General features: G+C 43.3%; 4 protein-coding genes and 1 long non-coding RNA gene across 6 annotated transcripts; 2 read left to right on the top strand and 3 right to left on the bottom strand.

Annotated features, from left to right (window-relative positions):
• Nucleotides 1-8: 8 nt before the first annotated feature.
• On the top strand, nt 9-3062 carry neil1 (nei-like DNA glycosylase 1). Its single transcript, XM_076137399.1, has 10 exons — nt 9-339; nt 612-1080; nt 1169-1288; nt 1720-1828; nt 1926-2019; nt 2116-2237; nt 2317-2344; nt 2446-2519; nt 2589-2805; nt 2955-3062. The coding sequence occupies exons 2-10, from the start codon at nt 626-628 to the stop codon at nt 2999-3001; spliced, it is 1266 nt and encodes a 421-aa protein (XP_075993514.1). The 5' UTR covers nt 9-339; nt 612-625; the 3' UTR covers nt 3002-3062.
• Nucleotides 1173-2374, bottom strand: LOC142988295 (uncharacterized). 2 transcript variants are annotated; one of them, XR_012960579.1, is made up of 3 exons: nt 2297-2374; nt 1702-1799; nt 1173-1261 (listed from the first exon to the last, which is right to left on the bottom strand). It is a non-coding gene; the product is annotated as an uncharacterized LOC142988295 (long non-coding RNA). The 2 variants fall into 2 exon arrangements; XR_012960578.1 differs by having other exon boundaries at nt 1180-1265.
• Nucleotides 2942-9805, bottom strand: man2c1 (mannosidase, alpha, class 2C, member 1). Its single transcript, XM_076137388.1, has 26 exons — nt 9622-9805; nt 9132-9257; nt 8926-9049; nt 8743-8813; nt 8480-8657; nt 8205-8394; nt 7970-8076; nt 7775-7885; nt 7521-7613; nt 7313-7429; nt 7103-7198; nt 6873-7018; nt 6473-6596; nt 6126-6247; nt 5926-6011; nt 5690-5839; nt 5358-5437; nt 5182-5273; nt 4989-5093; nt 4742-4898; nt 4506-4649; nt 4199-4308; nt 4021-4100; nt 3709-3851; nt 3524-3627; nt 2942-3434 (listed from the first exon to the last, which is right to left on the bottom strand). Exons 1-26 carry the CDS (start codon nt 9720-9722, stop codon nt 3323-3325), a joined length of 3069 nt encoding a protein of 1022 aa, XP_075993503.1. The 5' UTR covers nt 9723-9805; the 3' UTR covers nt 2942-3322.
• Nucleotides 9806-15096: 5291 nt separating this feature from the next.
• ca12 (carbonic anhydrase XII) lies at nt 15097-21825 on the bottom strand. The gene is made up of 9 exons (XM_076137822.1): nt 21762-21825; nt 21503-21523; nt 19357-19536; nt 18329-18471; nt 16981-17076; nt 16844-16907; nt 16565-16722; nt 16345-16474; nt 15097-15734 (listed from the first exon to the last, which is right to left on the bottom strand). The coding sequence occupies exons 1-9, from the start codon at nt 21823-21825 to the stop codon at nt 15097-15099; spliced, it is 1494 nt and encodes a 497-aa protein (XP_075993937.1).
• Nucleotides 21826-22618: 793 nt separating this feature from the next.
• On the top strand, nt 22619-25876 carry LOC142989315 (inter-alpha-trypsin inhibitor). The gene is made up of 6 exons (XM_076138796.1): nt 22619-22784; nt 23886-24077; nt 24678-24854; nt 24953-24997; nt 25181-25259; nt 25359-25876. Exons 1-6 carry the CDS (start codon nt 22718-22720, stop codon nt 25444-25446), a joined length of 648 nt encoding a protein of 215 aa, XP_075994911.1. The 5' UTR covers nt 22619-22717; the 3' UTR covers nt 25447-25876.
• Nucleotides 25877-26171: the final 295 nt, after the last annotated feature.

The following is a 26171-nucleotide window of genomic DNA, read 5'->3' as shown; positions in this document are numbered from 1 at the left end:
AAGTGCAGTCCTACGCGTGTGCATGTTTACAAGACGCGAGCGTGGAGAAATTGAGGTTGAGGTTCTCTCGCGATATTACCGTAAATAATGAACGCGTCTTTCGCTGATATTTCTAGTCTCGCGATATTTACGTAACGAATGAACGAGTTTTACGGCGCTGTTACACAAGTTGTTTAGTAAGCCGCACGTAGCTTGAATCACCGCGCGCGTCCCATCGTGAGAACACTGCAGAAGAGCAGAGAGAACTACTTTTAGTTCAGCGCTACATTAAGTTTGCGCCACTTAAAAATCACCCGAAACCCGTGCTAGGGCCATTTCCGCGCGTGTGTGTGTGTGGGGGTAAGTCGCTCAGCTGATTTCTATGGCAACTCATGAAGCAACAATGGCTTCACTTGTTCAATGTGTTGAATTCGTGTGCATGTGTTTTCAGCATACTTTCACGCACTTGTGTATTTATCCCCCATTCATGATTGATTTAACGCGTTCATGACTCACTTAACACACGTGGAAGCCTATTGTCTGGGTCTGAGGTTGAATTGTGAGGTCCAAGGCCTTGCATTTGTGCTTTCAAGATATATTTAGTGATTAAATGTTTTCTTTCTTCTGCACAGCTTCATCTGATAACATGCCTGAAGGCCCGGAGCTCCACTTAGCCAGTCTGTATGTGAACAGGATGTGCGCTGGAGTTGTTTTCACGGGACAGGTCAGGAAATCGGAAGTCAGCAAGAGTCCAGATGTGCCCTTCACCTGTGAGGCCTACCGCATCACCGCCGCCTCCAGAGGGAAGGAGGTGAAGCTCACACTGACGCCCATGAAAAGTGATGAGTCCAAGCGGAAAGTTGTGACAGGGCAAGCTGACCAGCCCATGGACGTTGTGTTCCGCTTTGGAATGTCGGGATATTTCCGCTTCACCCCAGAAGACGAAGTCCCCAAACATGCCCATCTGCGTTTCTACTCCAACGAGAAGCCGTGCAAAGTGCTGAGCTTTGTGGACACACGCAGGTTCGGCAGCTGGCAGCCCAGCGGGACGTGGCAGCCGGGCAGAGGGCCCTGCATCATGTTTGACTACCAAAGCTTCAGGTTAGGAACGCTGCCTTGTCTTGTTCTGTCATTTACTCACCCAGACGGTTTCCTCACAGCTCAATCACTGCACTGCGTCCTTTCACAGGGAGAACGTGTTGTCCCATCTGTCAGACCGAGCCTTCGACCGGCCCATCTGTGAAGCTCTGCTCAATCAGAAGTACTTCAACGGCATCGGAAACTACCTGAGGGCCGAAATTCTCTTCAGGTGATGAACACAAAGCAGCCAACCTCAAAAGTATTCTGGGATATTGTATTGGAATATTATTAACCCTTTCACACACATGGTGCACAATACAAATAATTCAGATGTGTTCATGAATCAGGTGGCCATTAAGTAGAGTTGAATCAAAGATATTCATGCATGCAAACAGAGTGAGCACACACCTGGATTAGCAGGACTGAAAAGCAGCTGTTAGACAAATGTGAATGTTAAGTATTTTCCTCTGAACGGCATTTAGAAACAACAGCTCTCACGAGTTCCATGAGCTTCCTACAGATACCAAATGAATGACTTTCTTTCACTTGGAGTCACTCCCTTGCGTTCCATGGAAGGCATTATGTGATTGAGACCTATTTCTACAACACAAGAGCTTATTGTAATGAAAGAATGGACCTTACGCTTGTGTGTTGTTTTAGACTGGACATCCCCCCCTTTGTCCCAGCCCGGTCTGTACTGGAAGGCCTCGGTTCGGAAGATTCATGCGAAAATAAGAAGCCTGTGAAGGAGGAGATCACAGACACAAAGGTGAAAGACAAGGCAAGGGATACATTGTCAGTTCATTAGATTCTTTCTCCATTCAGTTTGCATCTTTTAACACTGATCCTTCTTTGTTTGGTGAAAGAACTTCCAGAGAACTAAAAGGAAAACAGAGAAAGAGGACACAGGGGATCTGCTCAGACAGTGTCATGCGGTTCCTCTGGAGGTGGTGAACCTAGGTGGGCTACTGGGCGTTTACAGGCTCGTTCTCCAACTTGAATCTTGTTAGTTTTCTTGATGATCTTCTATTCTAATCTTCTATTTTTTTCTCCAAGGTGGAAAAGGCTATGATCCGGAGAAGGCAGACTACTCTGACTTTCAGGCGTGGCTGCAGTGTTACTATGTGGATGGAATGAAATCTGTCCGAGACCACAATGGCAGAACTATGTGGTTCAAAGTGAGTGGACAGAAAAAACAGTTTTTTGTAGATTTTGTTTTTACATCGGTGTTACTTACAACTACTGCTGTCATTTCAGGGAGATCCAGGTCCCATGGCGCCTAAAGGTAAAGGACACTTTCAACAGAACAGAATACATGAAACGAGTAACTTAAGATGAAATGTATCTGACTGACCGATATCTGACACCTAACCTCTAACACCACAGATTCCAAAAAAAAACCCACGGCAAAAAAGAGGACAAAGAAGGAGATTGACCACGACTACACACAGGACACAAAGGTACAATGTGGTTCTTCTCTTTGAACATCAATAAAGGGAACAGTTATAACGAGTCTGGGTTCATTTCAGGTGGCCAGACGTCGCTCTGAAAGTGGCACAAAGGGAAAGGCGGGCCAACTGGAAACTGTTGCAAGAAAGTCGAAGAAAGAAAAGGATGCACTTTTGAAGGAAACCGGACTTAAGAGACGAAACCCGAAAAAGCGTCAGGAAGTCGATGAACCTCAGGCTGAAAAGAAATCCTCCGCTGCACGTAGGAGGAAGAACAGTCATGCTGAGGCAGCTGGAGGTGAGTTCCCCATCTAAAGCTTAAATAAGTCACCCAAACAAAAGCTCTGGCTGGTTTCTTTACCCGGAAACGGCAATTGTTAATTGTTAGTCATATTTGAAGTGTAAAAAAGTGCTGACAGATCTAACCAGAGTCCTCCCATGTTACAGGTCCACAGAGGCGGAGTGCAAGACTGAGCAGACAGAACAACAAGTAAACGGAAGGCCACTGCCATTTTAGATCATTTTATGTTTTTATACAATAAAAGTTTTTTGGGGAAAACAAATGTTTTGTTAATTCTTCACCCAATGATCAGATCCATGCAAAGCAAAGCCAGTAATGCTGTTACATGTTTGCCCATTAATAGAAATAGGAAAGTAGAAAATGGTTCCCAAATGACTCTTTACTGTCAACCACATCAATCAATCAACAGTTTATACTCTTTAAAAGATCTACTTTCATAATGTGTAATTTTGTATTCCATTTTAATTCCCCCGGCTCTCAAAGTCCCACATGTGACAACTTTGAGCCACATGCATTACAAAGTGAGGAGGAGTGACACGATTTGAAATGGGTTAAAGTTCAAGGTGATTCCCTCTGATGTCATCAGTGCAGGCCGAGTGAGATCTGGGTTCTCCATCAGATCGCAACTGGAAAGGAAAGGAAACGGATTCAGACACACAATACAGCGCAACAGCCGGCAAGCCAAAGTGACTGATGTCGAAACCAAAATACTCACTGCCAGGCTTCACGGACAGGGAGGGAGGGGCACAGAGTGGCGTTCACAGTGCTCCCATGTGACTCATACAGGCGGACAACAAGTGCTTTCTTCCTGTCCTCAGCCTAAACAGTGGCAAACAGTGCTCATGTAAGCAGCTTGACAGAGTAAAGTGGATTATCCTAAATGAGGTCAAGCTCGTGGACCTGTTTAATGGTCTCCAGGACGACCGCTGCAGCGCTGACGGTAAAGGCGCTCCATGGAGCGGCGTCGGCCGGACGACGCAGCGGCCTCAGAGGGAAGTTCAGGTTGTACGCACACTGGATGACGGAGGCGTCTTGGAATGATCCTGCAAGACAACAGACAATTAGAGGGGATGACAAAGATCCCCGAGGATAGTTAGGATGTTTTTTCCCCACGATGTCTTCTGCTGCACGGAAATGCTTGTGCACACTGTCAAAGATCAACCATCAAGAAGGATAACTTGATAAATGTATTAACTATATATCAAACTCTACCTGTATGTGGCATGATTGCATAGGTGAACTGATGAGTCCCCATGTCAGCGTTTGCATCTGGAGACTTTGGTGATCGCAGTCTAAGAGAGAGAGAGACAGAGAGACTTACTAATTTAGTGTCATTATATTTGACCTATTTACTGATTTGTGGTATAGATGTTTTATTGGGAACACTCACAATGATAGTGTCATGACGTTCTTGTGGACAGAGTAGCCATATTTGCAGTCATTCAGCAGTGCAACTCCAAAATTGTGCTCTGACAGGTCGGCCCATTTGTGACCCCAAACCTGAGAAACAAACAATGTGACCAAAACTGCAAAGAGGATACACAGTGTGTGGGTGTGTGGGTGTGAGTGACATGAGCTTCAAATAGAATTTGGCAGAATTGCTTTTGTTTATTCTGAGAGAGCTCATCCCAGCATATGATGTGTTCAGGGCCCCAATGACAGAGAGTGAACCCAAGCCCATAACCCCAGTGTCATACCTCAAAGCGGGCCCAGTCCCATGAAGTATTCCAGTGTGTGGGTCTCTGCAGGTGGCCAAACTGGATCTCATATGTGGCATTGGGACTACGAACTCGCACCGGGAATTCCACCTTAAGGAACTTGTGTGACTCTGCCCAGTTCACCTGCAATGAACAGATTCCCCAACACGTTTGTTTTGTGATGTGTTCCATTCTCTGTTTGAGATTAGTGATGACTGCACATAGATCACATCTACCTGTGTGTTGAACTTTAAGTAAGGACACATTGCATCCATGACAATCTCCTGTGTGATGGTGCTCTTGTCACTGATCCTGAGGGTGAAGCTGACGCTGCCTCTGAGCCCATCTGAGCTCACCACACCAACAGGCTGCTCCACCTCCACCACCGGCTTCCTGTGGAATCAAGCCTGCAGCTCAGTTTACCATTCTCCTTATTTATTGATTGATGACCTTAAGGTTTCATGTAACAGTGATGAGCGTCACCTTGTTTGAAGATGGTAGTCCATTACATCCCAAGCATCCCAGTAGAGAGGGACATCATCAAATATGACAAACTGGTTTCCATGACAGCCATCGGAGATTGCTTCTCTGAAACCAAAACAGAGTTGTGACACAGGAGCAGGGCCAGTAGTTACTGCAGTGGACAACACAAAGGCCTCTCACATGTGGTTCGTACCTGTTTGCATTAAGTAAGAGCAGTGATGCCAAACTGCCATCCTTATTTACCACAGCTCGGAAAATCCCATTCTCCATGACGACGGTATCGGTCTGTAATGTTACACCCCACTTTGGTTAGAGAGATTTTGTTGCAGCACTGACTCACAGATCTCTGTAATCAGGAAGCCAGCATACCTGCACAGTGACAGACACTTGAGTTGCAGGCTTTGTGTCTTTCACAGGGGCCACACCGATACTGGGAACTCTCACCAGAGCTGCACACACACACACACACACACACACACACACACACACACACACACACACACACACACACACACACACACACACACACACACACACACACACACACACACACACACACACACACACACACACACACACACACACACACACACACACACACACACACACACACACACACACACACACACACACACACACACACACAGAGGCATGGAGGTGTTGTACGGAAGGTAACCTAAACACGTGAATGTCAAACATACCGAGACCAGCCTGGCCTCTGTCATCTTGAATCTGGACGACTTCGTTGCGTTCCCATGGCAGAGAATTGAAAACAGCAGGGGAGCCGCTGCCCTTTGACCCCAGAGCTTCACAGGCATCCTGCAGCAGTCTGGCACCGGCACTGCGGATATCTAAAATAAAGTGTGATTCTTCTTCATTTTGGAGAAGCTCAATAGGACTTTGATTTAATGGGCAGAAACTATAATTAGAAACTTGCCCTCATAATACTTCAGTGCATCCTCAACAACCAACTCTATACAGCTGCCAGGGATCACATCATGGAACTGGTTCAGAAGCAACAACCTGCAAGGAAAACAAAGAAGCAAAGTGGAACACATATCAAATTCCTGTCATCAAACTTTTGTGTGTTGTGTTGTGTGTGTGTGTGTGTGTGTGTGTGTGTGTGTGTGTGTGTACCTCCAGAGCTCCTGGAGCTTCTCCACAGGATACTTAAAGGTGTTGTCGCTTCCCAGTGCCAAGCTGCTGGCTATCTCAATGTCGTGAAGCAGAGTCTCACACTGGCGGTTCCCACGCTTTATCTGAAAACAACACAGCAGGCTTGAAGACTGAACTTTTTTTGAATATGAAACAAAAAGTACGCCACATTTGAGGGCATGTAAAGGATCTATACTGTGTCCCATAGCTCCCCTCTCTATTAATCTACTATCTATTATTTATACTATACTGTATTTATTATATTTGTGTGCACATATTTATTCCCTTTTATGGCTGTGGAGGCACATTTGTCCAGACTTCAGGCCCACCTTTGCCTCTGTGGTGTAGGTTCCATTGTGTAGTTCCAGGAAGAGCTCTCCACTCCACGTACAGAGCAGAGCTGAATCAGCCTGCAGCTGAGAGAAAAGCCTGAGCGGAGACGACATCTGGACCCTGAAAGACAAAGCGGCTGTGGTGAGAGTATGAATTGGCAACATAAGACCATGACATCACTAGAGATCATTCATATCCTCTAGTATTTAACAATGCCCGCCACATGTGGGTGGATAACATGCGTGTCTGGATCCTGCGTCACAAACAAATCCCACGCCCAAGGAAAAGCAAATGTAATATCCATGACTGATATTACTGGAAGGCGTTTCTGGGTTAGTTTGGAGCTGTGAGTAATGCTGATGAGCTCCAAGTTAAAGTGGTAGGACTGGAACTGACTTGGGAAGTCCATCTGTGTCCTGGACTCGTTGGAGTCTGTCTATCATCAGCTGAGTGGGCCCGCCGCCACCGTCACCAAAGCCAAACAGCACCGCACTGTAGTTGGCTCTGCCCTTGTCTTTGTTGTTCCTCACTGTGTTGACCAGCTGATGGCAGAGAAAAGGCCTTTGTAAATACACCCCCGCCCCCACACAGAGACTAACAAGGCACAATGCAGGAAACACACTCACCTCTTTCACTTTTCCTTCCATTCCGTACGAGTCTCCAGGTGGGAAGTGAGTCAAGACCTGGGAGCCGTCGAGACCTTCCCAGAAAAATGTGTTGTGCTTTGAGAAGGAGAGAGAAATCAGAAATGAAAATCAAAACCATTTCATTTACAGTTTGTGTGTGCGTGTGTGTGTGCGTGCGTGTGTGTGTGTAGTGCTGGGGTTCCTACTTACAGGAAAAGCGTTGACCAGGTTCCAGCTGAGCTTTTGTGTCAGAAAGAAGGACATGCCAAAGCCCTGCATGATCTGAGGAATCTGTGCAGAGTAGCCAAAGGTATCTGGCAACCAGAACTAAAAGAGGACAGACAGAGGGAAATTAAAATGCACATAAATGCAGCAGATGAATGAGTTTTATGAATTGAATGAATGAATGAATATTCACTTCTTTGCAACAGATTCCAAACTCTTTCTGGAAGAAGCGCTGGCCTTCCAGGAACTGCCGGACCATGGACTCACCTGAGGGCAGATTGCCATCCTGAAAGGTAAACATGAACTTTGTTAATATCAACATGCACAAAAATAGCACAGTTTGTTTTTAGAAGAGCTGAGTGGCCATGAAAGGCCACAGCAACCAGCAAGAACACACTTGGACTCATGTGACGTACGAAACATTGTTGCGTTCAAAGATCAGTTTACCATTTCCACCCACGTTCCTCCAACTGGTATAAACTGGCCTTTCTTGACGTAATGCTGAATCTGGGAGAAGAGTCCAGGGTACCAGGTCTTTACCCACTGGAACTGCTGAGCCTGGATGACAAAGCAATTGGGGTGAAATGTCCAGATATAGAAGCTGTAGATCTGTAGTGATCATATGTAGTAGAGGTAAATAACCTGAGAGCATGTGAACACAAACTCTGGGTTCTTCTCCATCAATCGGATCGCCGTCACCCAGCTGCGGCCACATTTGCGTATAGTCTCTTCGTAAGGCCAAAGCCAGGCTGTGGATGCAGGACGCAGAATTATGAATTTGTTTGATAAAAGAGGGAACATCACAAGATTTGCAAATGCATCATCTTATAATGCAAAGATATGAATTTGTATTAAAATGAAGAGATGAAGCTGAGACCTGTGTCTAGGTGGCAGTGGCCCATTGCATGGACGGTGTGTTGGCTCTGTCCGTTGTGCTGGTTGAAGAATTTGTGAGCCAGAGTGTGAGCTTTGGGAAAGGAGCTTGGATCAGATGGGTCGCAGATGTTCACCATCTCGTTGACGGTGTACAGAGCCTGGTAGCCTCGTTGCTCTCCCTCTCCTAGATCCTGTGATCATGGAGATTAAGATCCAATTCAATGTTCTTCAACCTTCCATTCCCTAGAGTGAAATTAAATCTCTCCATGACTGTACCTTCACAATATCAACCAGCATCTCAAAGTCAGTCAGCAGCTCCTGCACGTCCCGGTTAAACACCACCAGCTCAGCCTTCTGCACGGAGAACTTCCTGTTAGGGTCCGGAGCTGCAATCATGGACCCTTTACCAGCTCCAAAAAGTCCATTACAGGCCAACTCTACATACAGAGTGATGCTAGGAAAGCAGAGAACATGACGGCTCAGTAGGTCTCCATTGGTTACAGTAGAAGCAATGCATTCATAACTCTTGCTTGACTGACCTCTGAGGCTCCTCGTCTGTCAGACAGTCAGTCAGGATGTAACTGGTCTTCTCACCTTCTTTAGTCAGCCCCTATAGGTCAAGATGGGACATATGAATGTAATGAGGGAATAGAACCACAGTGGCGGAAGGAAATCTAGTCTGAAGGAAAACATCGGTTGTTGGAAACAGATGAGGCCGTTACCTGAACTGGCTGTCCGTCTCTCCAAACCATGGCTTCCCCATCACTTTCCCACAGGAGATGAACCTCTTTTCCTCTCCATGACTTTGGGATTTTCAGGGTCACTTTAAACCAGCAGGTCCACCACCTGCAACAAAACATCAGACAGTATCATCCAGATCTGAAGGAATTGTTTTATTAAGCGACGGGGCAATAAAAGATTCACTCACGTTGGTCCAAAGGTGTCGCCCACTTTATGAGGTGCAAAGTTCTGCTTGGACGCCTCTGAGAATGAGATCCGTTTAGAGGACAAGAAAGAGCTGAGGGATTCAAGTGGACAAGAGTCTCCATAGAGCCTGCAGAGAGTAAACACCTGCAAATTATAATTCAGATCAAACTACACAAACAGAAACTACACAGCAACAAATAATGAACTGTTCAAATCCTATAAAATGACGAGTTTGATCAAAACTGTACGCATAATAAAGTGAAAAACAACAGCACAACAGATTCAATAGAAATAAAAAAATATATTATTATTGACGACCATTTAGAAGCTAAAATCTTAAACGCCACGTCATAACAAACACTGTTACATGTGCACCGAACCGTGTGAAGCACAGTTGCCGTGGTTATAGAAGATGGTTGTGTGTAATATTAAGACAGAAAAAAAAGCGAACTAGTCTGAGCATGAATGAATGAATGGATAAAGAGCCGCACCGTCCTCTCAGGTTGCAGTCGGTGAAATAAATGTCTGATATAAACTTCTCTGCTCGCTCCAGCAGAGTCCTCCTGTTCTTCAGCACAGCCTGGCGGGACATCACACACACACACACACACACACTTGCGGCCACACACACTTACGGTCTGTCGACAGCCAAACAATCCAACTATCAAAGCACTATCAAACGCCGGAAGTAGAATGCCAATTACCCGGAAACACAACTCACTATTTTTGTACCTGCAGAAGGCAGCCGCTAGATGGCACTGATGTATAAATTAGAAGAGTTTTTGTAACCGGCGGACTGCCTGGAAAAGAAAATCATGTACTCGCCATCAACTTTCATCAATATTTTAATATTTTAAGTTACCGTCCACAACACGAACCGTTAAAACACATTGATCCTACACATAATTACATTTAACATAAAACATCCATCCACTTGCAGTTTGACAAATACTGTACTTTACTGTACTGCAGTTTGAAGACACATGAAACGGGAGAGAAATGGGCCCACAGACACATTGCTCCAATGTTAGACGACTGGTAAGTAATTCTCTCATGTGAAATACATTTTTTATTGCTAAGACATTCACCCTGTTCACCCTGTACAAAGTTCATTCAACGTTCTCTCAGGCAAATATCTTTATATCTAGAAATGGCCAGACTATCACTTTAAAACTATGACATTCTACATTATATGCATGTGAATCTACTGAACAAGAATCTATGAATGCCCTTAACAAATGTATGACTACAATCAAAACAAGGAGATAAAGAGAAACCCTGTGAAGCCGACATGATAATATGCACATTCTACTCTCACCAGCTTCAGTGTAACAGAGAGTCTCATAGGAGTGCTGGGGAGGCAGTCTTGTGATTAGACTGGCAGAGAGGGGTCAGGGGTCAGCCCACGTGCAGCCTGAAGACACAAAAGCCTTTTTTCTCAGCATTATTCAGAGAGAAGGAGCTGTGTGTAAGTGTGTTTGCATGGACCTAAGCGCCCTTTTATTATGAAATCCATAGAGCAGCCCTAAGTACAGGGTTGGTGAAAGCGTGGCATAGCCCATCCTTCTCCGGCCAACCTACCATCAGTGGATGTCTGTCAACTCCTGTCCCCCAATTGTTTGGACTGCGGTTGGGCTCTCTACGGATTGACCGGAGGGGAAGGATGCCACAGTTTGATTTGGGCCGAGATTCTCACCAGTTCAGCTCTGGCAGGACTGCACTTGGAAGCTCTCTTCCTTCAGAAACTCAGCACACTATGTTCAAAATGATGGGAACTTGGACAGGACGAGCAGTTGGTCTTGATCTGAGGAAATGGCCATACAGCATAAGCACCATTTTTCACTTCCAGCGTGTTTGCCGACTGTGTTCTGCCTGCCACAACAGCAAACTGAAAAGGAAGTCCAGCTAGAATGAGGTTTGAGGAAATAGCATGGCTCCCAAAATGCCAGTGTTCCATGCAAACTTGATCTCTGATTGAATTAACCCTTGTTCCTCTGCATGTATTCATTTGAACACAAATACAGTATGAGTGAAGTCCAAGGACAATGGTCTTGTTGATGTCAAAGTGTCAATATAAAAGCTCTCTTCTGTTTGACTCCCTTGAGCCGAGGTCCAGTCTGTTGCGCTACGTTCTGGAGTCAAATCTCTGTTCCTCTTGATTGTATTATCCCTCAATTTTGTCCTGTTCAGCACCAGATCTAAGGGAATAAAACAACCACAATTCATTTATTAATTCATGATTTCCTGGTGAAATTGAGGAGAACATTTAACCCACTCCTGCAGCTAAACAGTGGTATGTTGGGAAAGATCAAAGGTGTTTCCCAAATCAGATTCCATCATTAGAAAGTGATACAATGACAAATCATCCACTTCCACTAAATAAATGGAATTCAATCAGGATGTAATGAGAATTTCAACTAATTGAAATGTCATACATCATAGCTTTGATTCTGTGATTTTTTTTCACTTCCTTGACTTTGTCCCCTTCTGTCACAAACTTCCAAATTTGTCTACATTGTAAATTCAGAGCAAAATTTATGATAAAAAGAAGCTCTGACAGTCTTTGTGATTTTCATCTGCTGTTACCATCAAAAATGTTTTTAAAAGTTTATATCAGAATGTGTTTTACCTTTTACAAATCTAGACATAGTGCTGGTAAATTGTTTTCCCTGTGTAGAGAAAACTTTAAATCCACCATCAATTCAACAGCTCAGCCATGGAACTATGAAAAACATGAAAATTACATACAAAGGCCTACATGTACATTTTCAGCCTTTCTACATTTACTTCCAGTTGGATGTAAATGTAATTGATGGGTAGAACATAGCAGAGACACTGGAGGACTCTCAATCTTTCCTTCAGCCATACATACTTACAAAACTTTAGATAAAACAGTCCACCATTCCTGCTACAGAATATTCTTCTGTTTGCTTTAGGGGTTGCTAAGCAGCCTTGAAATGAGTCAAAATTGTCAATTACATATCTCAAACTTGATTGAAGTTGTTTGCATCTCCTAAACAAAATTAGATACACAATATATGTCAGATTAAACATATGACGACCGTGTCAGGGCACAGTGAAGACATATGGACCCACCGAGACGACATTGACCTCGGCAAATTAAGAAAACAGCTGATGGCGACTCTAAGATCCTCTGAGCTGATGGCTGAAGAAGTGCAACCATCTAGGCCAAAACCGATCAGGCCTTTTTGGTAGCGTGACTAGACACCCGCCACTCCTGGCTTTTAGAAACAATTACACAGCTCTGTGAAACCAAGTCTGAACTCTTTGGCCGGAATCTGGATCTGACTGAACGTCTAGTGCCCAGACCAGAATAGTGCAGTAGCATAGCGGTAGCATCACTCTCAGGAAGACCTCTAATCTGAAAATGATACAAAATGGGCTCCTGAGTGATGAGATGGCACAGTGTGGAGTGAGACTGTGAGTGGCAGGAGTCAGAGTGCATTCCTCCCCTAAAGCATCCATCTCACTTCAGGCAGCAGCATCCCTTTAAAACTCCATCACTCTTTTTTCAAAACTGTGACCACCAGACAGACGCTCAGCTCAGTCCAGACGAGCCGTTCCCTTCAAACAACCTCTGCAACCTTCTGCTTCAAATACATCTCAGCCCTGAAATAAATCATGCAGAGCTCTATACGTTTGTCACGGCAAATCAGTACAAAAAAAGCCTTTGAATCAAGTCATAAGGGTCAAATCCTCCAGTTTACCAGCTATGGTCAATCAGTTTCAACACAACAGCATTTCATATGAAATAGTCTATAATTATGGTCTTGCTTTTCTGCTTTACCCACCTTTTTGGCTTTAATATGCGGCATATTAAACGAACAACGAGAGCAAGTCCCAGTGCAGAGCCCAGCGCTATGGAAACCAGCCCACCTGCAGAGCACGGGAGCGATACAAGCACTCGTCACCAAAAGATAGGATGGATGATGAGATAATTAGGGTCTCGCTCTGACGTTCTGCGGTACGTTTAAGTACGGTTAAGTACGGTTAAGTAGGCGTGTGGTTTCAATTTGTGGGTGGGGAAAATGTCACTGGAGGTCACTGGCTTAGAGAAACATCACAGAAATCTGAACTGCAACACATAAAACATCCACATGTGGAGACATAAATGCTGTACACATTTATGCATTAAAGGTTAAGTTCATTTATCCAGTAGAGTTAGAAGGATGTTAACAGGCCACAGACAGAGAATCACAAAAGGGAGTGTAAAAGTACAAAAATGTACCAAAAGGGAACATACCAACGCTGATCCAAGATAGAACAGCTGAGTAAGAGAGAAACAGAGAGAGAACAAGGCAGGAATTTAATGAAAACACACCTCAGCTGATGCTCCATCCTGAGAGGAAGAGTTTAAGGGAACACTTTAGTTTAGAATCATATTTTTGGATATTTTCACCAATGGTCTGGCTGTGTCACTGGTGAGGCTCCAGTAGCTGTGTGATATTTGGACCAATCAGGAAGAGGTGCAGGTAGAAGTAGGAAAGACAAAAGAACACGATTCGAACACGAACAAGATTCCAAATCACTGATGGCCATACTCAGCATCATGTCAGCCACATCAGCCGCCCCCCTCCGCCTCCTTCATGTTGGTTCACGTCCCATCTCGTGTAATCAGAGCCACAGTCACAGATGCTGACCCCATGATCTCTACCAAAACACGGCGATCCTCTCCTGACCACACAAAAACTCAGCCATCTAAAGGAGGGCCAAAGGAATCTGAAAACCAAAATCATGCGTTGCTGTGTTGTTGTTCGCCGAGCTTGTGGGTGGAAACACAATATGGCCGCCTCCTCTTCCCTCAGGTATATTAATTTGTCCTTCTTTTCATCATTTGCGATACCAAATGGCGCGTATACCTATTCATTTCCTTTGTTCTCCACTATTTTTATTTTACATATTTGGACAAGGATGCTGTCATTTTCCAAATCTGCTCATGTGCTTAAATGCACCACGTCTTCTCTTGCTGACGTTATTCAGCAAATCACCACCGTTTACTTTCAAGGGACAGAATTATGATCCACTGTCAGACCATTTATGATCAAAAAAGATGATTCTGTATAACAATCATATTATGGGGCGTGTCTGTCAGGGGTGTTTCCATGCCAACTGTATGCTTAACCCCGAAGACGCTAAAGCAGGTGGAGAAAAATCAGTATTTAATTTTTAAATCAAAGGTGCAGATTTAGTAGCAAAGAAGCCTGTTGTGTATGCTTGATATAGAGGATCTTTATTTAGAGAAACGCAGGATTTTCTTTGCTCATTTCACACAACAAAGTCCTAAAACAGGAGACCAAACTGTAAACTGTAACAGGATGCACGCATGATTAAGAATGTCTTAGATTCTTTTGGTGTCACTGCTTCGCTCCATTGTTCCAGACAATAACTATAATTACAACAGCGCTGCTCCACAATAAACATATGACATAACTAGACTCGCCATGTAAATGTTCCTTGTAAGGCCCCGTTTGTCTCTTTATGTTTCTCTGTTTACATGGAGCTTAATGCAAATAGATTTATAAGCATGAAAAGGAACAATTCTGCCTTGATCCTAGTTTATTATTAGGTAATGTAAGTAAAGTAAAGTTATGGCTGGCAAAAGTGTCCAAACAGGCCTGAAGTCTGTTTCTGTTTCTTAACTGTTATGACACAGATTAATGTAACGGTTCAGAAAGGTTATAATCATTTACAACACTGAACAAAGTCACTGATGATTAGTACAGAGAGCAGCAGGCACATAAAGCAAAATCACAATCTTATTCTCATAAATACACCCTGATTATGTGCCCAATGCTGGAAAGAATAACTTAATATAAATATATTTCTTTGTAAATTTGGAAAGTTTGGAAAGGAAAGTTGTATTTCATTCTGGACACACTGGATGTCCGCTACAGAAATGGACTTAATCTGCGCCTCAGTTATGTGCGATGTCATCCGGAATCTCTCTAATCTTCCCACTCCATTGGCAGAAGCCAGGGATGTAGATCAACCTGGTTTTTTGATTTCTCCAGAACAGCGGGACGGGATGGACCATCATACTCTTCCGTCGGCACGCTCGGCTTTGTGGCTGCGGCGGTTTTCCTCTGAATCATCAGCGCTTTGGTCAGAGACTGATCCAACTCCCAAGCCTCGTCAGTTGGCCGTCCACGAAGAATGTATCTGATGGTGGCCAGATCCAAGTCGGACCTACAGTCCAGGTAGCTTCTGAGGTTGAGCTTGGGGAAAACGAGATCTCTAAGACTTTGAGCCAAATGGTTCCCACTGTGCGACTGTTTGAGCTTGTGGAAAAGGCTTTGCTCAAGTGAGACGTAGCACAGTGTTTCCTCGGCCAGACCGGGCTTTCCCACAGATGTCTGGCTCTTCCTTCTCAGAGATGCTTTCCATGTTTGTTGTCTGGATTTGAACGGGGTGTGACTCTGCTGGCTCTTCTTCTTGCCAGCATTCAGCCTCTCTGAGCCGCCTGGTAGGAGCTGGTAGAGCTGCTCATCAGCCAGGTCTGCTAGGTCACCAACCAGAAGCTGCTGAATGAGTTGCTTCCTCATCTTTGAATTGGCGACTGTCAGAGTACCATGCAGTCCTCTGCCTGCATCAGACACAGAGCCAATCACAGCTTATTAAACAACCCAATCCATGGGATATTTCTTGGAAACGGCGATGATCTTAAGGCCCAGCATGCAGCAGCATGCTGTCTGGAGCTCTAAACTCAAAGCACATGCCATCATCTGCTGAATGCCCCTGATGAACGCCAGCAGGAGAATCCACACTGCCATGTCAAACTAGATCCACAAGTACAGAAGCCACGTCTGGCAGGGAAGCATTGAAAAAAAGGAAAACATGCAGATTCATTCAGATGCATTGAGATTCACTGTGGGAAACTGCTGCAGACTGAAAACATATTTATGGACCGGAGGCGTTGTTGTCATGGTAGAGGATGGCCTGCTTTCCCACAAAGCAAATGCAATTAACTGTGAAGAGAAAGAGTGACGTGGATGTAGAAGAGAAAAAAACGCAAGCAGGTGAAACCATGAAGCTTTGCGTAAGAAACAGTCATACAGAACAGAAACTACACGCCTCATTCAAACACACAGTAAAGCTGCCTTGAAGCAATGCAGTGACTGTGGCGCTCCGGCCAGTGTGACCTTTGCTCTCATGCACCAAAAATAAAAGATGCCCAATGTGAAGACCATACACACCCTCCTTAAAAGACACCAGGACAACTCGGCTGTCGATGAGCTGCGGTTTCCTGTAGTTGCCGTTTAGAGGCATGTGGGAGTGTGAGTCCTGAGCATAGGAGGAGGAGATCGCTGTGGCAAAGGCCTGAAACTGAGGTGACACAGCAAAGGGGAAATCATGGTAGGAAAATGCTAAATGTTTGATTAATTAAATATGTTTTTATGTTTTTATGATGCTAACCTGTCTCCAGGATATTTGAACAGGGTTGCTGAACACTGTCCACAGTACGCTCGGATAGCAGGGGGGAGTGGTGAGGGAGCCGTCGTAGCGATAATACTGATCCAAGCGTGCAGGCAGCAGCGTTCTGATGTTGAAGCCTGGAACCTTCACTTTCTGACCTGCAAGGTAATCAACGAAACATTGTTATAGCTCTAAAAGAGTGGATCGTAGAGAATCATAGAGAATCTCCAGGGCAATCGTCATTGGTTATCTGATAGTAAACGTTCATATTGGTCTCACCTTTGTATTTGATGCCACCAATGAATCTTAGAAACTTTTCAAAAGCCGGATTGAAGTCCCCAACCTGTGTGAGAATGGGAGTGAGACGGTTTTGCTCTACATGCATTCACAGCTCATCGTCTAACACGGCATCTCACCTCTATCAGAACAGCGAGCACAGCTAGGCCGTCCGATTTGTCTACAGCCATGGAAATGTTAGGATACTTGTCTGAATTGAAGTGCACCACATGCATCTGCAAAAGAAATCAGAAATAAGTCAAGAGCCTACAGTTGTTTGGCTCCGTCTTACTGATATTGTGTCGTTTTTAGAGGTTGTAACATTTGGTTTGTCCCGCAGGTGAATGCTTGTGCCATTTTTCTGCTTTATAAGTAGATATTTGTGCTAACTGCAGTCACTAATCACAGCAGGTCCTTCATGAAAGTGTTGTCAACAGATGGAAGGGTTCATCTGATGCCATACTGCTGGAAAATAGCAAAAACACATAAAGAAACGCCGCAGACTGTCAGTTGTTTCATGATGCTTTTACATGTTCTAGTCCCCTGCTGTGGCATGTTAGTCATTCATGACAAATATGCTGTAATTGTACTTATGGGCTATGGTCTGTCCAGTGGATTAAGGCAGATCCATACCCTTTCAGGGAAATGCTCAATTTCCCATCATTCCATTCCTCCAAAACATGTCATCAAAGGAGAAGCAAGGGACTGTGGTTCTGGATTCTGGAGTGACTTGAAAACACAGAAGTGCTCTCCCGTGTCCAATGACAACGCAGGTCAAACCACAGCACCTTACATGTGGCTCTGGATCGGTCATAGAAAGGTCCCAGGTTAGGACCGGTTTAGCTTTACTGCCATCCATTCATTCATCCATTCATCCATCCATCCATCCATCCATCCTTCCATCCTTCCTAACTAGTGCCTAAAAATGCTTAGATGGCTTTAGGCGTTTAATAGCACAGACAGGCACTCCTTTCCAGACCAAAGCCTATAACAACCTGCTACTGTGATCCCTTCAAACCCTGAAGAACACAACTCATGCAGACGTACGCACTGAGGCAGACTAAACGTACATCTCAGCTTCATTTTGCAGCAATGAGACAAAATGTGTAGATTTGTTTGGTAATGTGATGGATTCCTTTTACAAGACGACACTGAGCGGCAACGACCGCATCCAAATGATGACAACACATCGCAGCGACATGTACAGTATGTTTGAGTTGTACTTAAAGGTTAAATGTTAAGTGATTAGAATTTGCGGATACAGAGACGCGTTCACCTCCAGCCAGCTTTGAAGGCTTTGGTTCCTCTGCCAGTTAAATGTCAAACTTTAATTACATCCATAAGTCATTCAATCATGTGTTTGCAGGCAAGAAGTCGTAACAAACAAATATTATGAACATTCATCGACCTGAGATGACACGGAGAACAGAAACCTGTCAGTTAGGTTGATGATGAAGAGCAAACATGAGTCAAGGGAAGGCTCTTTACCTCTGCTGCATAGCGCTTACTGTTCACCATGTGTTCTGAGCCCTCTGGCCATCCGGAGGAGCCCCAGTGGAAATGCAGTTGGGCTGCAGTGTAGCAATGAGGCAGGCTGGAGATGTACATGGTGGAGGGCAGAGAGAGTTGCACTGCGGATCAAAGGTGTCATTTCATTTAACATCAAGGAATCTTTGAAGGATTTGGGCCAACATGTCCCAGTCTTCACAAAGTCCTCCAGTTCTAAAAGTGATGATGCTGTGTTTATGTTCCAGTCTGCAGCACGTTCATGTTCTTCAGCCTCGGTCAGCATATTTCAGTCACACGTCACGCCGATGATGCCACTCTGTTTACCACAGTGTGTGGCCCATCAAGCGTGTAAGCGTTTGTCTGGTCCTCACAACTCACGTCAGTGCAGGGATAAAAGCAGGGTAGGCTACACATGACAGACATCTCATGTAATGCTTCAAGAAACAGGCAAGAAATGGCTTAAAGTTTGCTGTTCAGTGCCACAGTTAACTGCACTTCCCTTTGCCAGAAACATTTAAATTGGAGGCAATTTCACATAATTATAATAATAATCAAGTGATGGAATACCTCATATGATCATTTGCTTTGTGAGGGTTATAAAGGTGTGTTCTGTAACCTTAGACAAATACATATAGTCAAATATAATAGATGGTAAATAGAAACGTCGCCTGCGTCTGTCTGTCATCTGACCAAGTAGAAGTGATGACGAATCTCTGCTCACATTTTCCCAGACTAAACTCGGAGCTCTGTCTTTGGGTGAAAGGACAAGTTAAGATAATAAGAGAGTGATTATGGAAAATTGCAGTGTTTGATGTAGAAATAAGATCCTCCCCTCATTTTCTTCAGGGTTGACCCAGAAATTAGGTCTCTACCGTAACGGCGGACTAGTCCACATTTAAGAGTGTCCATTTCTAATGAATGCATGGATACAATGTGATTTCAAAGCATGCAACACAAAAACAGCATTGCATTGTACTGTACGTTTATTATGATGCGTCCGCACTCACATGAATGTCCGTTGTTTCCGAGGGTGAGCTGCTGGTTAGGTGACAGGTTGTAGTTCTCAACCTCAACTGGATACAGCTTTGGATCAAATCTCAGCAGGTTTGAACGGATGTCTATTGGAGACTGGAAGGCCCCGCCACAATAAGGGTAGTGTTTGTCCCATTCCTGCTGTCCATTCAGTCCTGCAGCAGCATCACATTGAGTCATTAATATAAACAATGTACAGCCAAACAGCAGTAATCATCATTCATCAACATCAAGTTGGTTTTCAAGCATTTTGGATGCATACATTCAGAAGAAGGAGGCTTTTTCTGCCCTGTACTGCATATTCATATGTAATCTGAGTTAATATTATAATCTGTGTGCAGCACCAGGCAGCTGTGAGTGAGGAGAACCCCTGAGCTGATAATTTTCTCCAAATGAGAGGTTTCTGTTAAAGTGCAGGACACCGAGAACGGCCACAAGTGCAGATCGAGTCGTGCACTTTACATTATGTCTCTTAAAAGTGGGTGTGAGGATCAAATGAGGGGCACATGGGAAAACCAGAGGGCGACAGAGACAAAGAGAGAGAGAGAGAGCTTTCCAGCTGATGCTTCGTATAAAGTGACACAAAACACTTGAGATTTTAAACACCTTAGAGATGCTGAATGTAGCAACGTGCTTTTCACTGCAATGGCAATCAATCAATCCATATTTGTCTGCCTATCATGATGACATTAATGTATGATGACTATTCATGATCTAGATGACTCAAACATGAATAATGCAGCATTAACCGTCACCAGTCACCTGCCAGAGAAACGTTCAAAAGGCTGTGAGGCTGTGGAGTCACTGAATATTTACTGGAGAGAAAACTCAAAAACTGTAGTCCAAGCAAAGTATGTATAGGGTTGAGAAAGAAAATGACTCTGATGGCAATAATACCTCAGTGTGCAGCTTATCTGCTTATCTTTTAAGTTCACTCTCTCATAATTATCAGCAGCCTTTGATGATCCAAGGCGTTTATTTAAAAAACAAATGAGTGTGAGTAATGAATGATCTTCTTTTATAGATTTTCTTGAGGTGAAGATGGGATTTATGAGTCAGTTGTGCCTCGTCATCAGAAAGGGACATCAGTCATGCAGACTCCTGACAACAACGGACGTCTCTATTTGACTCTGAGGATGACCTGGGGAGGATCCAGGGCTTCTGTTTCATGCGCTAACCCTCTTTTCTTCACAAACTTTGCCATTTTGATGCATTGTTGTATTTATTATGTATAATGTCGTCTGTGTACTTTTGGAAGGATCCACTTAAGTATTCTGCACAGCATGAATCATTGTGTGTACACCATTATGGCGGTTAAATATTTATAAGGTATAAACCTTGAATTGCATTACTTTATTCCCTGTGTGAGTTTTCCTTTTTAAAATCTCCGCTGCGCTCATTAATGCCAAGCCACAATTACAATAATAACAGAGCAGATCTGCCTTTCTCCCAAATTAAGCGAGTATAATTTTACTGCAACTATAATTATTGAACCATAATTGCATAAAAGCAATTCTTTCCTTATTCATCCCTGATGTGTCAGTGCAGAAGAATTCTTGCAAATGGGAGTGTGAGACTTATTCTTTAAAGAAATACTGCAATTCATTGATTTCTTCCACCTCCACCTGCCTTCTTTACTGGCTTTATTTAAAAGTCCCTGAATGCAACACGTCTCTGAAGGGGCAGTGGCACAGTCGTAAGAGGTCTTGCTGTGTGTTTTGTGTGTGTAAGAGGCTGTCATGCTTCACAGGCATCCCTTCACATCAAAGCAGATCGGAGGAGAGCGAGCTGCTTACAAAGTTACAAAGACAAGAGTTCTTTGTAATTAACTCTGCGTCACAGAAGGGCACTTTAGTTTGAAGGTCACAAAGGGTCGCATCACCTTTTCCCTTTCAAATCATTGTATTTGTCTTTGTAAAGCAATACTACTTGAGCCACACCGTCTGATCCAGCTATTGCGGTGAATTCTAATCCTGAGTCAATGCTTTGGAGCCAAATGATGAAAGTGATGGAAAAGATTTCAACTAAAATGCCTGCGTGTTAACTTTGTTTAAAAGCAGGTTTGAAAACGGTTTATTATGTGCAACGAACACATAGTGAGGAAAATATGAGTAGACTTACCACTGTATGTCCATCTGGCACCTGAAACACACAGAGGAAAATTGTTTCTATTCCATTTTTTTTTTAAATAAAACATCCACACTGAACTTTTTAAAATACACTTTGAACTTCCCACACATGTAAACTAGGCTGATGAAGTCCTGTGGTAGATGGATGGAGTCGGACCAAACACCTGCCGTGAAGCTCTGCACCTGCTTAATATCTCCCTCACTGCCCACTGCACTCGCTTGTAAACTTTCTCCTCCTCAGCAGCTCTTACCGTGCAGTGCGGTGAACAGGGTCGCTTGAAGTAACGCGATGGGTGTCAAGCTCAGAAACTTCATCCTGATGTGAAAGCGCTGGAGCTCGGAGCGCGGCGCGGGCGTGAGCGCTCCAGACTGCTTTTATAGTCACGTTGTCGGTTCCATTGTAGCTCGGACAGACGTCATAGCCACAACAGACAAGACCAGCCTCCGCCGGAGAGTGACAGCTCGACAGCGGCCACCGCATCCGAGACTGATCACTCATTTTAGGGCGCAACATCAGACGTTCCTGCCGGTGACTGAAGTGGGGATGGTTCATGTGCGGTGCAAGTGTGTTTTCACTGAATATGAACACACACGCACGCATACACGCACGCATACACGCACTATATCATATTCTACTGTATTATCCATTACATCACAGATAAAAGTGAATGCAGGGATGAGGCAAATTAGAAAAGAAATAAAATTGTTTAAATTCAAAATACCAATATATTATATATTAAAGAAAAAAATCAAACATTTTACATCAGAGGTTCTCAAAAGGTGGTGTATGTACCACAATAGTACATGAAGTGCCCCCTGGTGTTATAATTGGAAATATCTGCCATCAAAACAATTCAAAATCTATGGAAAATCTGTTGAAGTGGCAAATTACTCACAAATAAATCTGTCTGCATTAAGAAGAGCTTCAAATGATTGCTTTTATTTTAATTAAGAATGAGATTGTTGGTGTTGTTGTTGTCCTCCCGATGTAGGTGGATTATTGATGCTCTTCATAGGTTGTAATGTTCCTCCTTGTGGTAAAAATTTGTTTCGATTTGAGTCACACGCTAAGGAAGTGCGATATGGATATAGCGGTCCAAAGTTCAAAAAAAGAGTCTGAGCCTGACAGCCCACTGCAGATAGTTTACAGCCCTCACACACTGACTCACTCTAGAAAGCTGAGCACAAAGACCAGACCAGCGGCAAAATGAAGCACCTTCTAATTTTTGGACTTGCTTTTGCTGCATTCCACACCAGCCAATCAACAAAACCGGGTACGTCAGACTAATTTCTTTTGACATATATTATACATATTTTTGATTCAACGGTCCTAACTGAGATGATGTAGAAGCCTGAAGTAGGCCGTGCACGGATATGCTCATCTTCAGGGAAAAATGATGAAGAGTTTGTCCTTTTTGTTGCCTGGAATATATAAGAATTTGGTGTTTTCTATCATTTCACTGATATGATCGATACCATCTGCTTACTTAAGTTTCATTGAAACTAACACGACAAGATAAAGATTCACCTTTGGTCCTTTCACGCCCATTGAGTCAAAATGGCGGTTTGGCCGTTAGAGCTCTTTTCTGTGACATACTATGGACTGAATAAACTTTAAGTCATAATGTAAAACAATTCAATTCATTACAATTCAGATTGTATTACAATGAATGGAAATAGTTTGCTTTCTTTCTTTCTTCTCTCTTTTACATTTTCATCATCTCTCTCTCTTCATGTTGAAACTTGATGTCCTCCAACAATGACTGCTTTCAGACTTGACAAAAAAACAAGATGGTACTGCATGTTTACTGTCAGGGGAATGGTGTTTACACATTATGGATGATTATTCCGAGCTGACTCCATCGTTCCTTCCTCTATAATTCCAACGATTTAAAAAACTGAGATCATTGCTGTCTGAGTCGGCTCGTCTCGTGCTCCACAGCTCTCGTCTCACTTCTGGGCAGATGATTGGGGAAGCAAAAGCAAAAAAATCTGACCGTGCATACACATGTCAGCAGTCTTCACTGTCATTCCCTCCAAAATGGTGTAATAGAATAGTGTTAAGCATTCTGAGCTACAAGGAACTGTTTCAAAATACTTTCCTCCTAAATTTATGGCGGGTGGAACAACAGTGCACCATAAATGAGCTTTTTTACTGCTGTCATAAAAACAGGGAGTGGACCTGGTGTGAGGAGGTTAGTTAAACATTAAACATTACTATCAGAGAGACACTGTATGATACAGTATCTTTTAATGATATCTACCTCTCCCTTTAGCTTCTAGATATTATCATTATCTTATTATCTTCTATGAATATACATTACAGTTAACTAACAACAATTAACTAATATATCTTGTATTCTATCATCCCACAGACTTCTGTTTATTGAAACAGGATGCGGGTGAAGGCAGCCTCTTCGAATTTTCTTTGTTTTATGATGCTGCAGAAGACACCTGTGAACCTTTCCTGTACAAAGGAGCAGGAGGGAACGCCAACCGCTTCCAAAATGAAATAGAGTGCGTGAGAAATTGTTCTTCAAGGGTCAACCAAATCTACCCCCTGGATGGTGAGAACGCTTAATGAACTTACATGATGTCCAGTATTTACATAAATGAAAGCGCACAGTCTAGTTTGGCAAACGCCCTTTATTTCTTCATTCTGGTAGTAAAAGATGGAGTCTGGTAGACTTTGGAATATGAACTGGCTGTTAAAGTAGCATTTTATGACTTAAGGACTATGAAAGGAAACGAGCCGCCTCCTCAAAGAGACAAAACCAGGAGGGGTGCGGTGTGTGTGTGTGTGTGGTGGGTCAGCCCTGCATTAGCATGAGGATATGCAAAATGAGGATGTTAATAATAATACTTTTTCTAGACATGCCACAGACACACACAGTCAATCAAGCATCAGCAATATGTGCCATCAAGTGGTGAAAGGGAAAAACAACACATAGACGTTGGAGTGTGTGAGCAAGTGCCTGAGGCTTTTCAAAGCAGGCGGAAGAAGTTTGGTCGATTGCACTCTCACACACTCTGCTGTCTGAAAAGATTAAATATACTCACCATATGTAACTTTACACAATCAACTACTGCTGCAGCTGTTGTTTAGGATGATGATGATGATGATGATGATGATGATGATGATGATGATGGTGGTCTCTTCTTCACAGTGAAAGAAGCGTGCCACTTTCGTTACACCCCTGGTAAATGCTCGGGTAACAGTTTGAGGTACTACTACGATTCTATTCATGACAAATGCAAAACCTTCATTTGGTCTGGCTGCTTCGGAAATGGGAACAGATTTCTAAACCAACAGATGTGCAATGACACCTGTGCTGGCATCCATGGTGAGCACACATCTCAAATCTTCTGAATATTGTATTTTAATAACAGTAATATCACAAATGTGTGTGACACATTCGGTTTTGCATTTTGTTTCTATAAGATGAAGGTGATGAATTGGAGGAAGATGAGCCAGACACTCCTATTGGTGAGTGGACAGAAATGTGATTTCTTCTTTCTTAACAAATTCACTATAACAGTGAGAGCTGAAAGTCGTGACTGACTAAACCGAATCAGTTTACAATAGGACAACAATTTGTCTATCTAATTTCTGTGAGTAATCATGAATCCACACTTTCTTTTTTAACTTCTGCCCTTTATATCTTCACAGGCATCATCTGTGGAGTTGTGATAGGTGTCATTGCTGCCATCATCATCACAGTTGTGGTGGTCTTGACCGTAAAGTCAAAGTAAGCCATCGTCATAGAGACAGATGTCTTTTCTTCCTTTCAATCTACACTTTTGGCAATGTTTCCTATAATAACTGGAATATTGATTGTTTTTTTTAGGAAGAAATCCAAGGAAGCAAAAGTAAAGAAAAGTAAAGAACCTGCAGCGGAATTGCCTCTTCAGGAACCAGCGATTGAAATGGCATAGAAGATTGTATGATTATGTCATTTTTATCTTTATATCAGTGTTGGAACTGAAACCCTTGAAACATGAAACATCAATTAGTCATTTTTTACTGACATTATGTCAGAGCACTATTGTGTTCATTTTGTATTCTGTTTCATTTCTATTATGTGTGCTATATTCTGGATATTAACAAACTGTAAAGATACGACAACATGTATAACTTCCCATACTTAAATACATCAATGCTTTGTCAATGTGTAATAAAAAGAAACTCTCAAAACACTATGCATCCAGGGACCCACCATGTGCAAAATGACTACAAAATGATTAGAATATGTGATGTCACTGTTTCCAAAATGTAAGTGGCTTAATGAATGGTTCAGTTCAGACAGCACCGTAAGTACACAATTGTCAGATTGATTTGCTAAATAAAATAATATTTGTTAACCTGTGTTTTGGGTCTCTGTTTACACTAGTTTAGTTTTTAGTAGGACCAAAGCAAAACTTCCTAACTTTGGGGCGAACAGCCGATGTGATGAACAGAACAAACACCTGATATCGCTAACTATAGCCAATTAAAAACCTTGGGCGCAGCTTTGAGTGTGTTCATCGTCTGAGGTTGTTCTTATGGGTGTAAAAATGACTGGCGTACATGTATTCGAGTACATTAGAATTGAATTTAGAATACAAAACCTAAAGGAATACTGTCCGGGATTGAAAGTTGCCGGTCCCAACATATCTGTGTC

This window comes from Genypterus blacodes, unplaced genomic scaffold (assembly GCF_046128005.1).
Source record: "Genypterus blacodes isolate CSIRO-AG114 ecotype Tasmania unplaced genomic scaffold, CSIRO-AGI_Gbla_v1 ptg000015l_1, whole genome shotgun sequence".
In the NCBI taxonomy this organism is placed as follows: Eukaryota; Metazoa; Chordata; class Actinopteri; order Ophidiiformes; family Ophidiidae; genus Genypterus; species Genypterus blacodes.
Note: the sequence above shows the minus strand (reverse complement) of the source record. Positions and strands in the feature narration are given on the sequence as shown.

What these genes read in the sequence shown, in the direction of transcription:
- neil1 (XM_076137399.1), top strand. Translation starts at nt 626, where the DNA reads ATGCCTGAAGGCCCGGAGCTCCACTTAGCCAGTCTGTATGTGAACAGG. An exon ending in AGGAGATCACAGACACAAAG is followed by an intron (nt 1,829 to 1,925) that starts GTGAAAGACAAG and finishes GTTTGGTGAAAG; the next exon opens with AACTTCCAGAGAACTAAAAG. An exon ending in ACTACACACAGGACACAAAG is followed by an intron (nt 2,520 to 2,588) that starts GTACAATGTGGT and finishes GGTTCATTTCAG; the next exon opens with GTGGCCAGACGTCGCTCTGA.
- man2c1 (XM_076137388.1), bottom strand. Translation starts at nt 9,722, where the DNA reads ATGTCCCGCCAGGCTGTGCTGAAGAACAGGAGGACTCTGCTGGAGCGA. An exon ending in TGCTGGTTGATATTGTGAAG is followed by an intron (nt 8,395 to 8,479) that starts GTACAGTCATGG and finishes CCATGATCACAG; the next exon opens with GATCTAGGAGAGGGAGAGCA. An exon ending in CCTGTCCGTGAAGCCTGGCA is followed by an intron (nt 3,435 to 3,523) that starts GTGAGTATTTTG and finishes TTTCCTTTCCAG; the next exon opens with TTGCGATCTGATGGAGAACC.
- ca12 (XM_076137822.1), bottom strand. Translation starts at nt 21,825, where the DNA reads ATGAAGTTTCTGAGCTTGACACCCATCGCGTTACTTCAAGCGACCCTG. An exon ending in TGGTGGCATCAAATACAAAG is followed by an intron (nt 16,723 to 16,843) that starts GTGAGACCAATA and finishes ATTACCTTGCAG; the next exon opens with GTCAGAAAGTGAAGGTTCCA. An exon ending in TTCAAATATCCTGGAGACAG is followed by an intron (nt 16,475 to 16,564) that starts GTTAGCATCATA and finishes GTGTCACCTCAG; the next exon opens with TTTCAGGCCTTTGCCACAGC.
- LOC142989315 (XM_076138796.1), top strand. Translation starts at nt 22,718, where the DNA reads ATGAAGCACCTTCTAATTTTTGGACTTGCTTTTGCTGCATTCCACACC. An exon ending in CCAAATCTACCCCCTGGATG is followed by an intron (nt 24,078 to 24,677) that starts GTGAGAACGCTT and finishes TCTTCTTCACAG; the next exon opens with TGAAAGAAGCGTGCCACTTT. An exon ending in TGAGCCAGACACTCCTATTG is followed by an intron (nt 24,998 to 25,180) that starts GTGAGTGGACAG and finishes ATATCTTCACAG; the next exon opens with GCATCATCTGTGGAGTTGTG.